Below are 19562 nucleotides of genomic sequence, written 5' to 3'. Positions count from 1 at the left end.
CACATGAATATAATATAATATATAATTAATTCTTAAAATTATATATATATATTATATTATATATAAAACCGTCGGCAAACAAGAAAACAAACGAATGTGAGATGGAATCCCAGGCCATGCGATCGCATGGCCAGCAAGACCAATTTCCATGCGATCGCATGGCAGCAGAAACCTGGCCACATCTATAAATTTCAGCATTTTTGGACGAAATAAACACATCTTTTTCTCTTCTCTGTCTCTCAACGTAATATATATATATATATATATATATATATATATATATATATATATATATATATATATATATATATATATATATATATATATATATATATATATTATAATTTTAATTTTAATTTTAATTTAATAATAATAAGGGTATGTTAGCGAATGTTGTAAGTGTGTAAGTCGAAATTCTGTCCGTGTAACGCCACGCTATTATTAATCACTGTAAGTTATGTTCAACCTTTTTAAATTAATGTCTCGTAGCTAAGTTATTATTAAGCTTATTTAATGCCGAAGTAATCATGATGTTGGGCTAAATATTAAGACGGGGTAATTGGGCTTTGTACCATAATTGGGGTTTGGACAAAAGAACGACACTTGTGGAAACTAGACTATGGCTATTAATGGGCTTTATATTTGTTTAATTAAATGATAGTTTGTTAATTTAATATAAAGATTTACAATTGGACGTACCTATAAATAACCATATACACTCGATCGGACACGATGGGCAGGATATTTATAAGTACTAATAATCGTTCATTTAACCGGACACATGAATGGATTAATAGTCAATGGACTTATTAAAACAGGAGTGAATTACATACAAGGAAAATTGGTGTAATTATAGTTTAAGTCCCCAATTAGTTGGAATATTTGACTTCGGATATAAGGATAATTTGACGAGGACACTCGCACTTTATATTTATGACTGATGGACTGTTATGGACAAAAATCAGATGGACATATTGAATAATCCAGGACAAAGGACAATTAACCCATGGTAATAATCTAAAATCAACACGTCAAACATCATGATTACAGAAGTTTAAATAAGCATAATTCCTTTATTTCATATTTAATTGCACTTTTAATTATCGCACTTTAATTTATTGTCATTTTAATTATCGTACTTTTTAATTATCGCAATTTTATTTATTGTCATTTTATTTATCGCTTTAAATTAAATTATTTTTATTTTTAATATTTTACATTAGGTTTTAACTGCGACTTAAGTTTTAAAATCGACAAACCGGTCATTAAACGGTAAAAACCCCCTTTTATAATAATAATACTACTTATATATATATTTATATATTTACAAATATAGTTATAAAAATATCGCGTTAAACTTGGCTAGCTCCCTGTGGAATGAACCGGACTTACTAAAAACTACACTACTGTACGATTATGTACACTGCATATAAGTGTTGTAGCAAGGTTTAGGTATATCCACTCTATAAATAAATAAATCACTTGTGTAAAAAAATGTATCATATTTAATAGTATTTTGTAGTAAAAATATAACTATTTCGTATACACCTCTACGCACATCAATAAACATAAACATAAACAACTATATGGTTAACCATTCTCGCGTCATGGTGCTACCGGCTCCGTGGTTCACACCATACGCAATGCTATGAGGCTATCGGCTCCGTGGTTCACGTCACTACGCATTTGACTCATACTCTTTTATAGTGCTACCGGCTCCGTGGTTCACACTTCGGTGCTACCGACTCCGTGGTTCACACCTAATTTTATAGTGCTACCAGCTCCGTGGTTCACACTTCGATGCTACCGGCTCCGTGGTTCAGATCTAATTTTATAGTGCTACCGGCTCCGTGGTTCACACTTCGATGCTACCGGCTTCGTGGTTCACATCTAATTTTATAGTGCTACCGTCTCCGTGGTTCACACTTCACGACTCGTGCTATAGTGCTACCGGCTCCATGGTTCACACTACAATACACGTACCATGATGCTACCGGCTCCGTGGTTCACATCATAATACACTCACACATACTATGGTACTACCGGCTCCGTGGTTCACATCTAATTTTATAGTGCTACTGGCTCCGTGGTTCACACTTCGATGCTACCGGCTCCGTGGTTCACATCTAATTTTATAGTGCTACCGGCTCCGTGGTTCACACTTCACGACTCGCGCTATAGTGCTACCGGCTCCGTGGTTCACACTACAACACACGTACCATGATGCTACCGGCTCCGTGGTTTACATCATAATACACTCACATATACTATGGTACTACCGGCTCAGTGGTTCATACCATAGCATACAAATAAATACACTATATACATACATGCATAATTACTCCACTCACCTTAACGCCGTCGGTGAATGTTAAACCAAGATCGCAACCTTCAACGTAACACACCTATTACATTATGTATACAATTAATTAATCACACAATCGAGTTGGTCAACCAACTCACTCAACATCCTAGAGTCATTTTGACCCATGGTGCAATTCCGACCCATTTGCACACTTAACCCTAATATTGGGTCAACTTCGCCAAAAACCCTAACTCTAGCCATTTATGGTCTTAATACACATATAATCACAATGTTATCGCATTTTCACACTAACAAGACAACTTAGGTCATCAAAGACCCGTTTTACCCATTCGAGGTTTCCACACCCATTCGGGTCACCACATACCCAAATAACACTCACTTACATAACATCTAGGTGTGCTAGTAGTTAACTAACCAATTTAAGACTCATAAACACATTTAGCATTTCAAAACCCTAGGTTAGTCATCTTTGAGTCCTCGTGGCCCAAACTTACCCAAAAACCCCCAAATCACTAACAAATGGTTTTTATGTTCATCACTAACCCAAACCCTAACCCTTAAACAATTTAACTAATGAAATCAAGGTTAGGACTTACCACTACAATCAAAATGTAGCTAGTGAGGAGATGAACAACTTTAATACTCGAGCTCTAACTCGAAACAAGCTTCTTCCTCTTCGATTTGAGCTTTCTCACACAAGAATCACTCTCTCTCTAGAATTTAAGTGGAAAAGGTTTGGTGGTTGTAAATGGAGTAAATGATGCTCCAAAATTGATCTAGGGCTTTAAATTCGGCCCCCATGTGAAATTACCAAAATACCCATTTAAATATCTAAAAACAAGACACCTGGCCCGCCAGTTCATTTGGACGGTGTCCAAACTCCCTGGACGGCGTCCAGTCCTTCACACTAGGACGGCGTCCCACCCATCTGGACGGCGTCCCAACCACCTGGGAAAACAGGATCTTACACGAGGGATCATCACGCTGCCTACCCCGCTCGGAGAAGCTACGCTCAGGTCCAAAGTTACTGCGGATTACTTTCGCCTCCGACAGGTACACGCTAACAAGTTTAATAAATCATTTTGAAAACTCACAGGTTGCACATGATCGCTAACAGTAAAGTCAGCGCTTATATACTTCGGTGGATTGAATGCAATAACCGCGCAACCAGTCTGCGCGCTTACCGCATTAAAATTAGCACAATCTTACATAATCCGAAGCATAAGACGCATATTAGAGTGCGCCTGCACACATACTTGCACTTTCGTTGATTTCTAACACCATTTGACTGGTTTCCACAGATCCGAAGTATTCAAGACACGGCAAAGGCGACGAAAGATGGGGCCGACTCTTTTAGAGCTAGAAATGACGAGGAAGACGAAATTGCCGGCTTGGACTACTAGTTTGAATAATACAAGGATGAAAAGTTGAGAGAGGACAGAGCATGTGGCAATAGCTATTATCGGAGTTATTGAGTTTGGAAGTTTTTAAGCGCACTCTGTTTAGCGCGTTTTAAATTTATAATGATGACAATCCTCAAGCGCATTATGCGCACTATCTATGCATGTTTAATTAATTGTCTCCAAGTTATCGCCTGCCATAATCTTTGTACCATTATATGTAAAGTAGCTCTGTAACTTGAAAATGGTGCGCACAACCTCTTAGGCAGCGCACTCCTACCTTTGAAGGGTTGCTTTCTCCGGCACCCGTGCGGCAGAAGCTTGTTTGGCGACAAGCTAGTCTATTATAACCGGACGGTTAAGCGTCATTGGGTAGACCTAACTAACCCGCGCAGAACTCCAGATCTGCAAGTCATGACTATAAACGACGGCATTGGTCGTGCCTGACCTCAATCCTAAGTGTTGGCACACTTAGAAGACTCCCGATGCGCGCACACGGATACTTAACTTAAGCATATATTGTGTGCACAACAATATATGTGATGGGCTAAGTGTTGACATGCCTCGAGTATAATTACGATGAAAAATCGATAAATACTTAGCCAAACATTTTAACGAACGATCTAACGCGCATGATCATACGAGAACCGTGAACATATCCCATATACTTGGCCGCACCGATTTGACAGTTGTAACTTAGAAAAATATTAGCAAAAGACGGATTCAAGTCTTGCACGCATACACAACTTAGGGCTCACAATGCAACATGCTTAATATATGAATTGCTAGCGTGCGTGTAAACTATTAGCGCGTTACAAACATGCAAATTACGCGCAACATGGACAAGTAAACAAGATAAACTTTCATTATCATCAAAAGAGTAATTACATTGTCAAAGAAAAATTACAAATTCACAACGGGTCCTTTAATAAACGATCAGCATCAACAGTAGGATCTTCGGATAGGGCCACTAGTGAAGGGACCCTGATGTTCGTCAGCGTCGGCTCCATAGCCCTGCTCTTCTGCGCGGCAAGAGGATCTACCTCCTTGGCAATAAGAACATCCAAGGCCTCAGAAGATTGGACGAGAGGCTGAACCTTTCTCCAAAAAACGAGCCTCTCATCCGCCTTGAAAGCGAGAACAGCATCAACAAAAAGATCACTCACATATTTTGAGTCAATGGCACTGCCAACAAGCGTGGGGAGACCCTTCTTCAAAGTCTCAAACTGACACTTGGCCATGTCACGATCAATCTGACAGGAAGACAGGCGATCAGTCAAACTTTCGCGCTCTTTTTCCCAAGCGCTCTTTTCAGAATCGAGAGACTCGACCTTTTTAGCCAACTCTTCAACCTGAGAAGCTAAGGATGCCTTCTCCTCAGCTAGGACCAATGAGGCGCTGACCGCCTCATTGTGAGCCTTCTGAGAATGTTCCAGATCCGACTTCAGATGCACGATACGGTCACGCAACTGTTCAACAGACAGGGCACCTGGTGAAGAAGAGCCAACGCCGTCCAAACGAGATCTCGCCTCTTGGAGGCAGCTTTTAGAGCGCATCAAGTTCAGCATAGCTAACTGAACATCAAAATGCCACTCCGCCTCAGGCGATAGATTCCTGAAGTAGTTGGGAAGCTTGATCTCTTTCAAGAAATCGAATTGAGAGGTCGCTGTATCTTCCGGGATAGACAGCAAGTCATTCATGCCATAAAACTGCATACGAGCCCCTGTAAAGGAGGAGATAACTGGTTAACTGTGATGACCCGGAAATTTCTGACCAAATTTAAACTTAATCTTTGTATGATTAACATTTTCGACACGATAAGCAAAGTCTGTAAAACTGAATCTCAAAATTTTTGAACTATTCAAATACCTTTCGGTTGTTCTCGACGATTCACGAACAATTATATGTATATAGATACATATATATATATATATATACTATAACTTGAAAACGTAACAATGTATTAATTGTTTAATACCGTACATTAAACTTATTGGTTTAAATATTTATTTGAATATATATGATAAGTTGGAATATTAATTGTATGAATAACTTGCGACGTATATTTAAAACGTGTTTATGAATGTTGAAAATATATATTAACTTGGTCATAAAACGATTTGTTATTATATATATATATATATATATATATATATATATATATATATATATATATATATATCAACAAATAGCGAGACAATGATTTATATATATATATATATATATCAACAAATAGCGAGACAATGATTTATAAAAGTAAATGACCAAAACACTCGAAAGTTTAAGATACACTTAGAATGATATAGTTTATTGATAATTTAAGACTATATTTTGACAAAGGTACGAGTCACAAAACGTAAATTGCGAGTTTTCTAAGCGTACAAAAATGCGTTCGAGAAACCGGAACCAGAACATAAGTCGAGTGACAACGTACGAGTCATCGGAACGAAAATTACAAGTCAACTATGCACATTAATTTAATATAATATGTAATTAATTATTTAAATTATATATATTATATATATTATATTTAATTATGTCGACAAACAAGAAAACAAAAAATATGTGAGCTGGATCTGACGGCCATGCGATCGCATGGGAAATAGGCATAAAACCCATGCGAGTGCATGAGCTCATGCAAGTGCATGAGATTTGCACTAAAATCCCATGCACTCGCATGGGCATCAGAATCAGGAATTATGGCTATAAATACCAGGTTTCTGCTCGAGTTTTTTTACACTTATATTACTCCCTAAGTATTTATTTATTATAATTATTATTATTATAATTATTATTATTATTATTATTATTATTATTATTATAATTATTATTATAATTATTATTATAATTATTATTATAAATATTATTATTATTATTATTATTATTATTATTATATTATTATTATATTATTATTATTAATCTTAATATTTTTAGTAATATTATTCATAAAATATTACGACGAGGTCATGAGCGTGTCACTTTCAAAACAAGCTTCAAACGGGATAGAACTAAGGAAATTATGGGTTATAGCTATGGAGGTTATGGGTAATGTTCATGGGTATTGTTCGCAAGTCAAACCTAGTATTTATCATCTCTGTTGCGTCTACGTACTTTCCTGCAATATTGAATCTCAATATTGATACGTGAGCATTCATATCTTATCTTTTATATATTAATAGTGTATACATGTCTAGTGCTCGAGTATATATTTATACATGCTTGTATGCTAAATTTCGTCGTTAAACAGTTTATAATGAATCACGAATTAAATACATATATTACTGGTAAAAGGTATATGATATACATGTTTTCGGAAAGCTGGCGAAAAATCAATAACTTTTCATTTAGAAATCGCGTAATTTCGATGAACGAATCAAAAGATATGGTCAACTGAATTATAATTGACGTTAATTGGAATTGCTTTTGAATCTGTAATTAATATTTAAATAACCTTTTTATGAGATTGATAAAATACTACTAGCCAAGTAAATGAATCCTTATATAAGGCACGTCTCGTTTTGTTGAACAATTGTCAAAATTGACTTTTTGAAATGACTTTTGATAACTTTTGTATGTCGATCTCGAGCATTAGGATTGTGATACACTATAACCCAACCTAGTTTATTAGACATGTATTGACCAACATATGTTCTCTAGGTTGAGATCTACGGTTAATCTTGCATTCCGAGTTACGGTCACTTTTTGATGAATGACATTATGTGCTGCTAAGGTGAGTTTAATTTGCTCCCTTTTTAAATGCTTTTGCAATCTATATTTTTGGGCTGAGAATACATGCACTTTATTTTAAACGCAATTGATACAAGTACATACTAAATTCTACACCGAGTTTGAACCGAAAATCCCTTAGCTTTGGTAACTAGTAACTGCCGGTTATAAGAACTGGTGGGTGCGAATAGTTGTATATGGATCCATAGGGCTTGACATCCCCGCCTGTTTCAGGTATAGAAACCCTAGCCTGAACTATAAAACAGATGTATACTATTTGAGTTTAGTACACGTTGGATTGCGTGTATTGTACATGTTGGTTGCATGTATGTTAAAACAGGGGTACTTATTATAACGTTAAAGTTTAGTTACCAGGGTGCTCAATTGTGTAGAATATTTTGATAAACGTTTCTGGATGAAACAACTGAAAACTTGTGATTCACCTTTATATACAGATTATGCGCAACATTAAAACTATGAACTCACCAACCTTTGTGTTGACACTTTTAAGCATGTTTATTCTCAGGTTTCTAGAAGTCTTCTGATGTTTGCTTATATGTGATACAAGCTATGTGCATGGAATCATACATGCTTTATTCAAGAAAACTTTGCATTCACAAAATCATCACCGTGTATCTTATTTTGACTTCATTGTCAACGGATGTATTATGGTAAACTATTATTTATGGTGATTGTCTATATGTAGAAATCATCAAATGTTGAAAACCTTAGAAATTGATATTCATTTATTGTGTACCTTTTGAAAAGAATGCAATGTTTACAAAACGTATCATATAGTGGTCAAATACCTCGCAATGAAATCAATGAATGACGTGTTCGTCCATATGGATTTGGAGCGATCGTCACATTAGCAATGAAAAAAGGGGCAGCGCAATGTCCCAACACATGAGAAGTAAAATTACCTTTTCCTTTATTGGCGCGCTTGCGCTTACTCCCGCTCTCGGACGGGGGCTCACTTGCCCTGCCCCCTTCGATGTCCGTCTGCTGAGAGTCATCACCTGTATGACTCTCGCACTGATTGGCGCTACCAGATCCGCTGGCGCCAATAGCGGCACCACCCTAGACTTGCCCGTCAATGTCCATGTCCTGGTCACCCTTATTCTTCATGTCGGGCGTCTCAGTATGAACACCCTCGATGTCGCGCGAAGCAAGAAGTCCGTCTAGACGCATCTCTGCGAATAAGACATGCTAAGTTAGACACAAGTGAGAGAAAAGAAAATAAATACAAAAATAACACCTATCTGCCACCTACCGTTATCATCAGCATCTAAGATAACCGGCATGGCAGGCGAATAGGGACACATGTTAGCAACCCGTAAAATATCGGAGCTATATAGACGGATGGGGAGTTCGCGGTTATAAAAGTGAGCAAGTCTCTGCCGCTCAACCGGAGAAAGGGAGGCCTAACGTTTAACTCCGCACTGATAGCGCCAGTATGCCACGCGCAGATATTTCTATATGCGAGCGGAATAAATGAATCGTCGACAAAGAAGAAAGAGTTCTTCCACTTCCTGCGCACCCCGGCTTTCAAGCGCCCTATAAACATAATCCTATCATTGAAAGAATACCAGCTCTGTTGATTCTTACGACATGAAAATACGTTCTTAAACAAGTTTAGTGAAGGAGGAAATTGATAGTGCCGACAAATCATCTCGAAGAGAATAATGTGACATGCGCTATAAGGATGCAGCTGTCCGATGCCAACATTGAAGTGACTAAGAACCTCCATGAAGAAAGACGTGGGAGGATAGCGCACATTCCCATCCAGCATAACCTGCCTATATACGGTAACCTTACCATCGATAACATCACTAGCGCGCTGACCAGCTAAGGGCGCTACAGGATTCAAATCAGCCAAAGGTGGGTACCACTCCACCAATTGCGTGACTTTGCGCTGCGTCATAATAGACTTGATAACCTCGCAATTCGGAGGCTCAGAAGTAGAGGAAGAAGACGCCATCTATTAACAAATAAATCAAAGAATCGTAAGAAGAGAGGCTAAGTAGGCGCTAACCTGAAAAAGCTAAAAGACGAGGTCGAAGTAGTAAGCTGATAAGATTTACGCAAAGACGAGGAGCACAGTTGAAGTAAAAAACGGAGAAAGGTGATTATGAGGTATTTATAGGAGAGTAAAAACCTGAAAGAGGCCCCAAGGGAAGTTAAAAATTGGCGGTTAAAATGTCAAGGGCGGAGATTAAGCCACGTGTCGGAAGATAGAAAGGAGGAAGCCAAAGGCGGCGAAGTCAGCGGGATGACAACTGTAGCATCTGACAAACCATCGGTTCGATTTCCTGCATTTAATGCAACAGGACAAAATACTTTTTAAATACAAAAGAAAGAAGAAAATGGCAGCGCGCAGCGAAGAGTAGTAGAACGAGTTACAAGTTGAGTTCAACGCCCCGCGCTATGCCGGCGCGCACATTGAACGGTAGTTAAGAGTTGAGTTCAACGCCTCACAACATAAATATGCGCATCATTGAGCGATAGATACAAGTTGAGTTCAACGCCATGCGCCGAAGCTGCACATACCACTGAACTGGGGGGACTTAATTATACGCATACCCGATCAGCTCGTATAGCGTATCAAGCAGCATCGCCACTAGGAGTTACCAGAGCGCGCCAAGGCCTGAAAGGCTATGCTTATTGCGTCGCGCTATCCCTGTAAGCGCGCATAGGCAGCAGCCACATGACGGGCGATGCTGTAGCCTGAAGGGCTATGCTTATTGCATCGCTCCATCCTTGTAAGCGCGCATAGGCAGCGGCCACATGACGAGCGATGCTGTGGCTGGCAGAGGACACCTGGCAGACAAGAGTCAGAGCCGACAAGAACACTTTTTACTTTTGTCGGACCAGCTCGCCTGAGAACGTACTATTTGCAGGCCACGATCTGTTTAGCCTCATTACGTGGCAATAGAAGACAATAAAGGTTATCCTATAAATACAAGACTTCGTTCACAGAACAAAGGATCTAGATTCTCCACCTTCACACACACATATATTCTAAGAACAGTAGCGCATAGCGCAAATATACCCGCGCTACCGGACTCATAGCATCGCACTAGACATTCTTGATATACAGGTAACGTTCTATGAACAGAAACCCTATATTACAGCGCGAGCCATCTATGACCGGACTACCTGCTAATGGTGGGTCTGACGTTTTACCACCCCTATTGAGATCATCATCTCGCAAGGGGTTATTCACGGTCCTCTGGACCGGAGAGTTAAACTCAATTGACCCTTAAATCCCTCCTTATCGATGTCAAGCATGGACCGAACCCGACCCGATTATTCTATGCTTGATCATAAACTAATACACAAACACACAATATAATCTTTTAATCACATAAGATAAATCCTCCAATCACATGAGTTAAAGAATACTAGAAATCAACCATAGTACAAATCGTATAAGTAGATCAACATTATAGAACTCTTAACAATCTACCACTCCATTAGTTCATTAAATATGAACTAAATACTCGAAAAAATACAATGAAATCCGAAAACCCTATATTGATCATGTTGAGATGAAACATAATGCATATAGAAAGAACAAAAAGATAAAAGAAAAAATAAATAAATAAAGCATACATAATAACTTAAAATTGTTTCAAGGTCCCTACAGAATGTTTCTTTGCTTCACAGGTCCATCACATAATTTCTTTTTTTAAATATTGTACCATACAACATCATAAAATATGTTTGGTTGTGTATGAATAAAAATTAATTGTGTTCACATCACTTTCATTTTAATAAACCTAAGTGGATTGAAAATATCACAATTCTTTTACTACAAGTCCAAAATCTATATGTATAATTTTATTTTTGAATGTTTCAAGTTAATTGTTACTTCTATATATAGAAAATAATAAAGTTATAGAATTTTGTTGTCCTCGTATTTTATTCATGTAGAAAAAGAATATATGTAAAGATTAAGATTGAAAGAAACTAAATTACCTTTGGAATTATGGGGTGTGTGAGAGAGAGTGTGAGGAGAGAGAGTGTGAGGAGAGAGAAGGTTAAGCATGAATTTTTCGATAAGGGTTTCGACTCCAAGCAAGAACGTTTCAATGGGAGATTCATCAACGATTTTCCTAGGCTAATCAAAAACCAATGGACTTCGTTCATGTTTTTCAATTATCCCGATATTTGGAACATGGAGAAGCTCTGGAAAACCTTTAAGCCTTATGGGATGTTGAAGGATATCAACATGGTGAATAAGAGGCTCAAAAATGGCCAGAGATTTACCTTTGTTAGATTCAGTGATGTCGCAAATGTGAACAAGCTACTTGAATCTCTAGAAACTATCAGTTTCGATGGCATTTCTATCAGAATTTATAAGGCTATCGACAGAAAACACCAGGGTTTTACTTCCGAGACATATGTAAACAGAAATAATATCCAGCAAGTTGAAGAGTCATCAAAGGAACACATATTTCGCCACAGTTGTTTCAATAACTTCAGAGATGGGAGAAAATTCAACGAGGTTGCTAGAACTCCTAAGGAGGATTTAAGATCCAAGATCAATAGTAGAAAAGAAGACATGAGAGTGAAGTTGGAAAGAAACAAGAGGATGAAACAGACTGTAACGACTGATGAAGGTAGGGACGAAAGAGAAATTGGAATAAGAAAACAAGATTGTAATGACAACTCCTTTTTGGAATGTTGCATTCTTGTTCTTATTAAGAATATTGATCTTCTCAATCAACTTGATTCTCTGTGCAAAGCAGAAGGTTTGGTGAACTTTTATATCAAATACCTTGGTGGTCTAGAAGTGCTTATTCACTGTAGCAACAAATGTACGGTGGATAATATCCTAAACTCTAGGGGGTCATGCAATATGGAAGTGGTGTAGTAAGGTAAGCAAACTTAGTCCGAATTATTGGCCGTCTGCTGGTAGATTTGTTTGGATTGATATCAAAGGGGTGCCGGTTACATGTTGGAACGAAGGTGTTTTTGGGGATATTGCTGCTAAATGGGGTAGTGTAATTCAAATGGAGAACTGCTCCATCACTTCCAGTAATCAAAATCTGTTGTCTGGGCAAGTTCTCATACATATGAAAGATATGGCTCATGTTAACGGTTTAGCTAAATTGGTCATTGATAATCTTGTGTTCGTCTATGCTTCTGTCTCAGAATGCCCAGATCGTGAAATTAAACTTGATACAATGGGAGAAAATAATGAGATTGTCAATAATGATAAAGAGAACGGAATGAATGGTGATTATGCTTTGAACAATGATGCAATTCATAATTCAGAAGATGAGTTTATTGAAGACACCTTTGAGTCCGATGATGAATCACCGGGTTTTGATAAATCTCAGAAAAATTCTTTAATCTCGCCACCAGCAAGTTTTGGTCGGAATCCTATTCACGGTAACATGGGGGTCGAAAATGAAGAGCCAGGGACTAATAATCATGGTGGGGACTCCCCAAAAAGATGTAATGATGTTGGTGACAATCGAGGAGTCAATGGGGATAATGTTTGCTCCTCCCAAAAAGTGTGCAACGGTTCTGGAAATAAAGAGGCTTTATCTTAAATGATGAATGATTCTGCTGGGGTTAGTTGTTCGGTTGATGTGGAGAGCAAAAGTGGGATGGGCCAGGAAGACACCTGTTACAGCCCAATTCGGTCATTGGACCTTGATCTTGAAAACCCACTAACCCCTTTCTGTAGTCCATGAATTGATTTAAAGCTTCCTGTTGGATCCACTTACCCAGTAGATGAGGGTGGGCCTTATGTTAGTAATAATGGCTTTGGGTCAGGCAACTCGACTGAACATAATGTTGGGCTTTCCCTTCCTAAAAACGATATTGGGCCTGTAAACTCCAGTGATCACGTGAGCCCAGCTGTTAACTCTGAAGACCTAATCTTGGTACCTGACGATACCTCATCCGATGCTGCCAATTTATCGCCAGAAAAGAAAAAAGCTAATCGTGCCCCAAGAGGTAAAAAACCAAAAGGAGCGATTAAAACAGACTGTTGCTTCTCAAAGCTTCGCAAATGGAATACGTCCTCCAGGATCCTGAATGTGAAATCAGCTGCAAGAACTAATCGAACTAATAAAGGTACAATAAAGTCAACATGTTCTTCCTGTGCAATTAAATCAGATGCTTCACATAAACCTTCTGCAAGTAACAGGCAAGCCTCTGGATCCAGTAATTCTTCGTTTTCAGTTTCTATTGGTGGTTTGAAAGAGTTTGGGGGTCAGCTGGGTCTAAGATGGGTGGAGAAACCACCTCAATAATCTGGTTTTTTGCCTTCTGTCTCGTTTTATCTTTTATTATCATGAAATTCCTGTCTTTAAATATTAGGGGTTTTGGGGCTGGTAGGGTTAGTAAAGTTGGGTGGTTGAAAGGTATTTGTCGTTCACAGAAACCTGATTTTGTCTTGCTGCAAGAAACTAAACTTCATATGGTCGATTTGCAATGGATCCGGGCTCTTTGGGGTGATATTAATTGTAATTTTATCCAAAAAGAAATGGTCGGGAAGTCGGGTGGACAGTTGATAATTTGGGATACAAATGTGTTTGATGCTACTGATGTATTTTCTTGTGATTTTTTCATTGGAATTCGAGGTACCTGGATTAGATCACAGAAGGAATTGAATGTTGTCAAGGTATACGGTCCTCATGATGATCATTATAAAGCTATATTTTGGGATCAACTTCATAACACTATCTCGAGTGATTTCAATCTTGCTTGGGTGATTTGCGGGGATTTTAATGAGGTCCGTGGGGAAAGTGAAAGATTTAACTGCCAATTCATTGAAAGTCGAGAATGTTTAACGAGTTCATTGAAAAATCCAATCTTATTGATATCCCCTTGGGAGGGAGATTGTTCACTCGTGTAAGTGATGATGGCCTCAAATTTAGCAAGCTTGATCGCTTTCTTGTAAATGAAGCATTTCATAATCTTTGGTCTCGGATTTCGGTGGTAGCACTTGATAGGGATAAATCGGATCACTGTTCTATTGTTTTGAAAGATGATGATAGGAACTTCGGCCCGAAACCTATTAAGATTTTTGATGATTGGCTTGATATTGACGGGATGGATCATGTCATTAAAGAAGCGTGGTTAGAGGAGGTTGGTAGTGGCTCTCGTTTAGATTGCAGGCTGAGAAACAAGCTAAAAAAAACCAAGATGGCCATTAAATCAAAAAGCCTTCTCAAGTTTGGTAACCTAGATGGGGAAATTGATATGTTCAAATCAATAGCGAATACTTTTGAACTCAAAGCAGAATTAGGGTGTCTTGACGAGGTTGAAAGAGTACAGTGGTTGGAGGCTAGGAGGGAATGGATCCAAAGAGATAGGATTAAAGTAAATATGCTAAAGCAAAAAGCGCGTATCTGATGGACGCTTGAAGGGGATGAAAACACTAAGTACTTCCACTCGGTAATCAAAAGGGGTTATAACAAGAACAACATCAGAGGTTTGGCCATTAATGGAGTTTGGTGTGAGGATCCTAAAGATATCAAGGAGGAGGCTTTCAAACATTTCAAACGTCGTTTCGAGGATCATACGACCTCTAGACCTAGCCTTTGTGATCTTTCGTATCCTACATTGTCTATGGATGAGGTTAATGTTCTAGAGGCTAATATTAGTGAGGAGGAGATTGTGGAAGCCATTCATGATTGTGGTAGTTCTAAAGCACCCGGGCCGGACGGTTTTAATTTGAGATTCTTCAAGAAATTTTGGGACATAATAAAGGTCGATGTTATTAATGCTATCACTTGGTTTTGGGATAAGGGTGAATTCTCAAAAGGTTGCAATGCTTCCTTCGTCACTTTGATTCCTAAGAAGAATGATCCTATCACCATTAATGATTACCGCCCCATTAGCCTTATTAGTAGCCTCTATAAAATCGTGGCTAAAATCCTTTCCAACCGATTAAGAAAGGTTGTCCCAAGACTTGTTGGATCGGAGCAAAGTGCTTTCTTGAAAGATCGCTACATCCTTGACGGCATACTTGTAGCAAATGAATCCATTGAATTCTTGAAGAAAAACAAAAAAAAGGGCATCATTTTCAAAGTCGATTTTGAGAAGGCTTTTGATAGCCTTAATTGGGATTTCCTTATGGAGGTAATGTCGAGTATGGGATTTGGTGATAAATGGTGTAAAAGGATTCTCGCATGTCTTAACTCGGCTACTATTTCCATCCTTATAAATGGTTCTCCTACGCATGAATTTACCATTGGAAGGGGGGTTAGGCAAGGAGACCCCCTATCCCCTTTCCTTTTTATTCTAGCTGCGGAGGGACTTAACATCCTTATCAAAGCCGCGGTGGATCGAGGGCTATTTAAGGGAGTGGAAATTGGGAAAGATAAAATTGTAGTGTCTCATTTGCAATATGCGGATGACACAATGTTTCTTGGTGATTGGTCTACCTCTAATGCCCATAACCTTATTAAAGTTCTTAAGTGTTTTGAGCTATCATCGGGGCTTAAAGTCAATTTTCATAAGAGTTGCCTTTATGGTGTTGGGGTCAATTCGGGTGATGCGGAAATGTTAGCAAAACGCATGGGATGCCAAGCCGGTAAATTCCCTTTTGTTTATCTTGGGCTTCCAATAGGAGCTAGAATGAAAAAAATTGATGATTGGGAACCGATGATCGACAAGTTTAGGAAGCGACTATCGGATTGGAAAATGAGGACGCTATCTTTTGGTGGAAGATTAGTTCTTTTAAAATCGATGCTTAATAGTCTCCCATTGTATTATTTCGCGCTTTTTCGGGCCTCGATTTGTGTGCTTAACCTTCTCGAGAGTTTGAGGCGTTCGTTCTTTTGGGGTGGGGATCTTGTGGGATCTAAAATTTTGTGGGTTAAATGGGTCAATACTTGTCTACCTTATGGGAAGGGGGGTTTAAATATTGGGTCTTTAAAAAGCAAAAACCTTGCCCTTTTGGGCAAGTGGTGGTGGAGGTTTAAAACCGAAAACAATAGCTTTTGGACTAAAATTATTCGTAGTATTTATGGAATTGACGGTGGCTTGAGGTCGATGGATGGGCATGCTCATCGTTCGGCCTCGGGTATTTGGCACAATATTATTCTTGCAGGAAACATCATCGAGGAGCATCACATTCCTTTCAAAAACTCTTTCAAGAAATCAATCGGAGATGGGAGCTCTACATCCTTTTGGAATGACAATTGGTGTGGAACGGATTGCTTAAAAAATGTGTTCCCAAGAATTTTTAAACTTGAAACAAATATTGATGCAGTAATTAGTGACCGAATCTCAATGATCTTAAGTCCTCATAGGCGTCCACCTCAGCAAGCTCGTATTTCAACTGCTATCTCGTCCTCTCCTAATTCGAATATTGTACAGGCATCAAATTCGTCCTCATCTCCTCAAATTGTCGAGGACAGACCTCCTGTTACAGGTCCTATATCTGAGAATTCGTCATCATCAACAGCTACAGATCGTGTAGCACATGTTTCTGGACCTGTGGCTTATGAGTCTTCTCGTGGTACTATCTGTTTTAACTGGGATTGGATACGTGTTCCGTTTGGAAGAACAGCAAGTGAACTTCAAGAAGTGGAAAACTTAATTCGTTCTATCTCTATCCCTTTCGGCTCGCAAGATTCATGGAAGTGGTCACTAGCAAACGACGATCTATTCAAGGTTAAAAGGCTGTCCACTTTACTCGATGAGAGCATTTTGGGTAATGGTTCATCGTTCAAAACGTTAAGAAATAACCTCGTTCCTAAAAAGGTGGAAATCTTCGTGTGGAGATCAATGAGGGGTCGGTTGCCGGTTAGGTTGGAGCTCGATAAACGTGGCATCGACCTCCATAATGTTCGATGTCCCGTTTGCGACGACAACCTAGAATCGGTTGACCATATCCTCGTTTCGTGTAATCAAGCTTTGGAAGTGTGGTCTCGGGTTTATAAGTGGTGGAATCTTGCCAACTACCCTTTTTTCATGTATAGTCGATTCAATTCAAGGTGTTTCATCGCATCCAATGTCCACTCTTGGCAAAAAAATTTGGCAAGCCGTGGAATGGGTGTGTGTGTATTATATTTGGAAGAATCGAAATATGCATGTTTTTCGCAAGAGCTCGATGATAATCCCGGTGTTAGTTAATGAAATACAAGTTAAATCGTTTGAATGTATTTCGTGTAGGCTAAAAGGAAAGAAGATTGAGTGGCTAAGTTGGTTATCAAATCCTTCTTCGTGTTTAGTTCTGTAATAATTGTGTGACGTGCAACCTTTGCACCCTTGTCTTTGATGTACCTCGTTAGTTTTTTTATTCTCCTCGACATTGTATATGGTTGAGGCTTCGTTTGTATACTTTTATCTTAATTAATATATTTTATCTTGCCTTTAAAAAAAAGAAAAAGAAAAAAAGATTAAGATTGAAAAATTATATTTACCTTAAATATTTTATTATTATTATTATTATTTTTTTTTTAAAGAGAAGAGTAAGTTTGGAATGCATGATTTAACTACAATACACACTATGGGACTGTTTATTTTTTTTTATATATTATAATTAAGTCATATATGGATATAGATGACAATATAGATATGAAGTGACTATATCTAGTATCTAGTAATCATCAAATAAGTAGTGTTGTTTACTTTTTGTGTTGAATAGAATAGAATATTTGAAATTTGAATAATAAAAATGATTATTTCACCCCAAACAATATAATCAAAATATTCAAAATTTACAACAAACTATAGTTAATCACTTAATCCACACGTTACTGATTCAAATGGTCCGGTATATATCTTTTTTTCTTTTTCTTTTTTTACTTATACCACTTTTTGCCTATATAATCTTTATCCCAATTCTTCTTTCTTAGGAAGTAAGAACCCATTTGTTTTCATTGTTCACTTGTACAATTCTCCAGGTTATCACAGTCCAACAATAACCACTAAACCAATAAATATAAAACCAACAAAAATCAAAATCATTCGTTAGTAATTGTTACGGAGTAATAATAATTTAATATAAGCAATTGACAACCCTCCTTTTCTTATATATATTCCAGGCCCACTTGTGGTGGTCTTTTTTTCTTTTTTTCTTTTTTTCTTTTTTTCTCGGTGTGTTTATTTTTTTCCGGATGCCACGTGTTGCTTTACGGCGGAAGAGCGTGCTTCCGGCGGCCGTCACTTTTCCCCATCACCGTTTTTGTGTCGTGATCTGCAGCCTCTACTGGCTTTCTTTGCTCGCCTGATTTTTACAGATTAGTGTCGTCAACGTAGTAGAATGTTCGAGATCCGGTACAAAATGACTTCGTCGGAGAAGGATCGTGCCGGAAAAACAGAAAACCCACCTCCTATTCTCCCACTCTCCCCAACTTCACCGGCGACACTACCGGCGACGGCCATTTCTTCATTATAACCGATTTCTTGCTATCTTTAAACTCCGTTTGCTAATTGCTCCATTTCAGGTACTAATTTCGTCCTTTTTAGGAGTAATATATTGTAAATTTTTTTAGTAATCACAGTTTTAGGTTTTTCTTAATTTAGAGAGTGTATCTTTTACTATTAATAACCATAACCATAAATATTATTTCGTAACAGTTTTATAGTAAGTTGATAACATGTCTTATGTGTTTTAATGGATTAGATATTTTTTTGATAGATCCACATCAATTTGGAGTTATTTTCCTAAATTATCCTCAAATAAAGGTCAAACATAAAATTTGTATAAAAGCTTATTAAGGGTATTTTAGCAAATTGATGTGGATCTATAAAATCGTGTTTGGATCTATCAAAATCATTTTGGGAAATTGATGTATCTGATCTGTTGTAACTTTAGCAAATTGATGTGGATCTATCAAAATCGTGTTTGGATCTATCAAAATCATTTTAGGAAATTGATGTATCTGATCTGTTGTAACTTTTTTAAAACATTGCGGTGATACAATTTTGATGACAAAAATATGATACATATAATTGAACGTTTTAAACATTGCTATTTACGAGTAATTAAGTTTTTATAATGATACGTTTATATATAAAAAAGTATTGCTTTGGGGGTTGGGTTTTGAAGTGGTATACTTATTATTGCGTTTGGAAAATGCAAATAATCAAAAAGAAGTGCTAGAAAAATTAGTTTTGAAAATGTAGGTTGG

General features: G+C 37.8%; 1 protein-coding gene across 1 annotated transcript; it reads left to right on the top strand.

The window, feature by feature from the left end:
* Positions 1-13765: 13765 nt before the first annotated feature.
* LOC139874643 (uncharacterized) lies at positions 13766-14829 on the top strand. The gene is made up of 2 exons (XM_071862044.1): positions 13766-14206; positions 14251-14829. The coding sequence occupies exons 1-2, from the start codon at positions 13766-13768 to the stop codon at positions 14827-14829; spliced, it is 1020 nt and encodes a 339-aa protein (XP_071718145.1).
* Positions 14830-19562: the final 4733 nt, after the last annotated feature.

Source organism: Rutidosis leptorrhynchoides, chromosome 11, assembly GCF_046630445.1.
Source record: "Rutidosis leptorrhynchoides isolate AG116_Rl617_1_P2 chromosome 11, CSIRO_AGI_Rlap_v1, whole genome shotgun sequence".
Classification (NCBI taxonomy): domain Eukaryota; kingdom Viridiplantae; phylum Streptophyta; class Magnoliopsida; order Asterales; family Asteraceae; genus Rutidosis; species Rutidosis leptorrhynchoides.
This window is presented reverse-complemented; position numbering and strand designations above follow the sequence as displayed.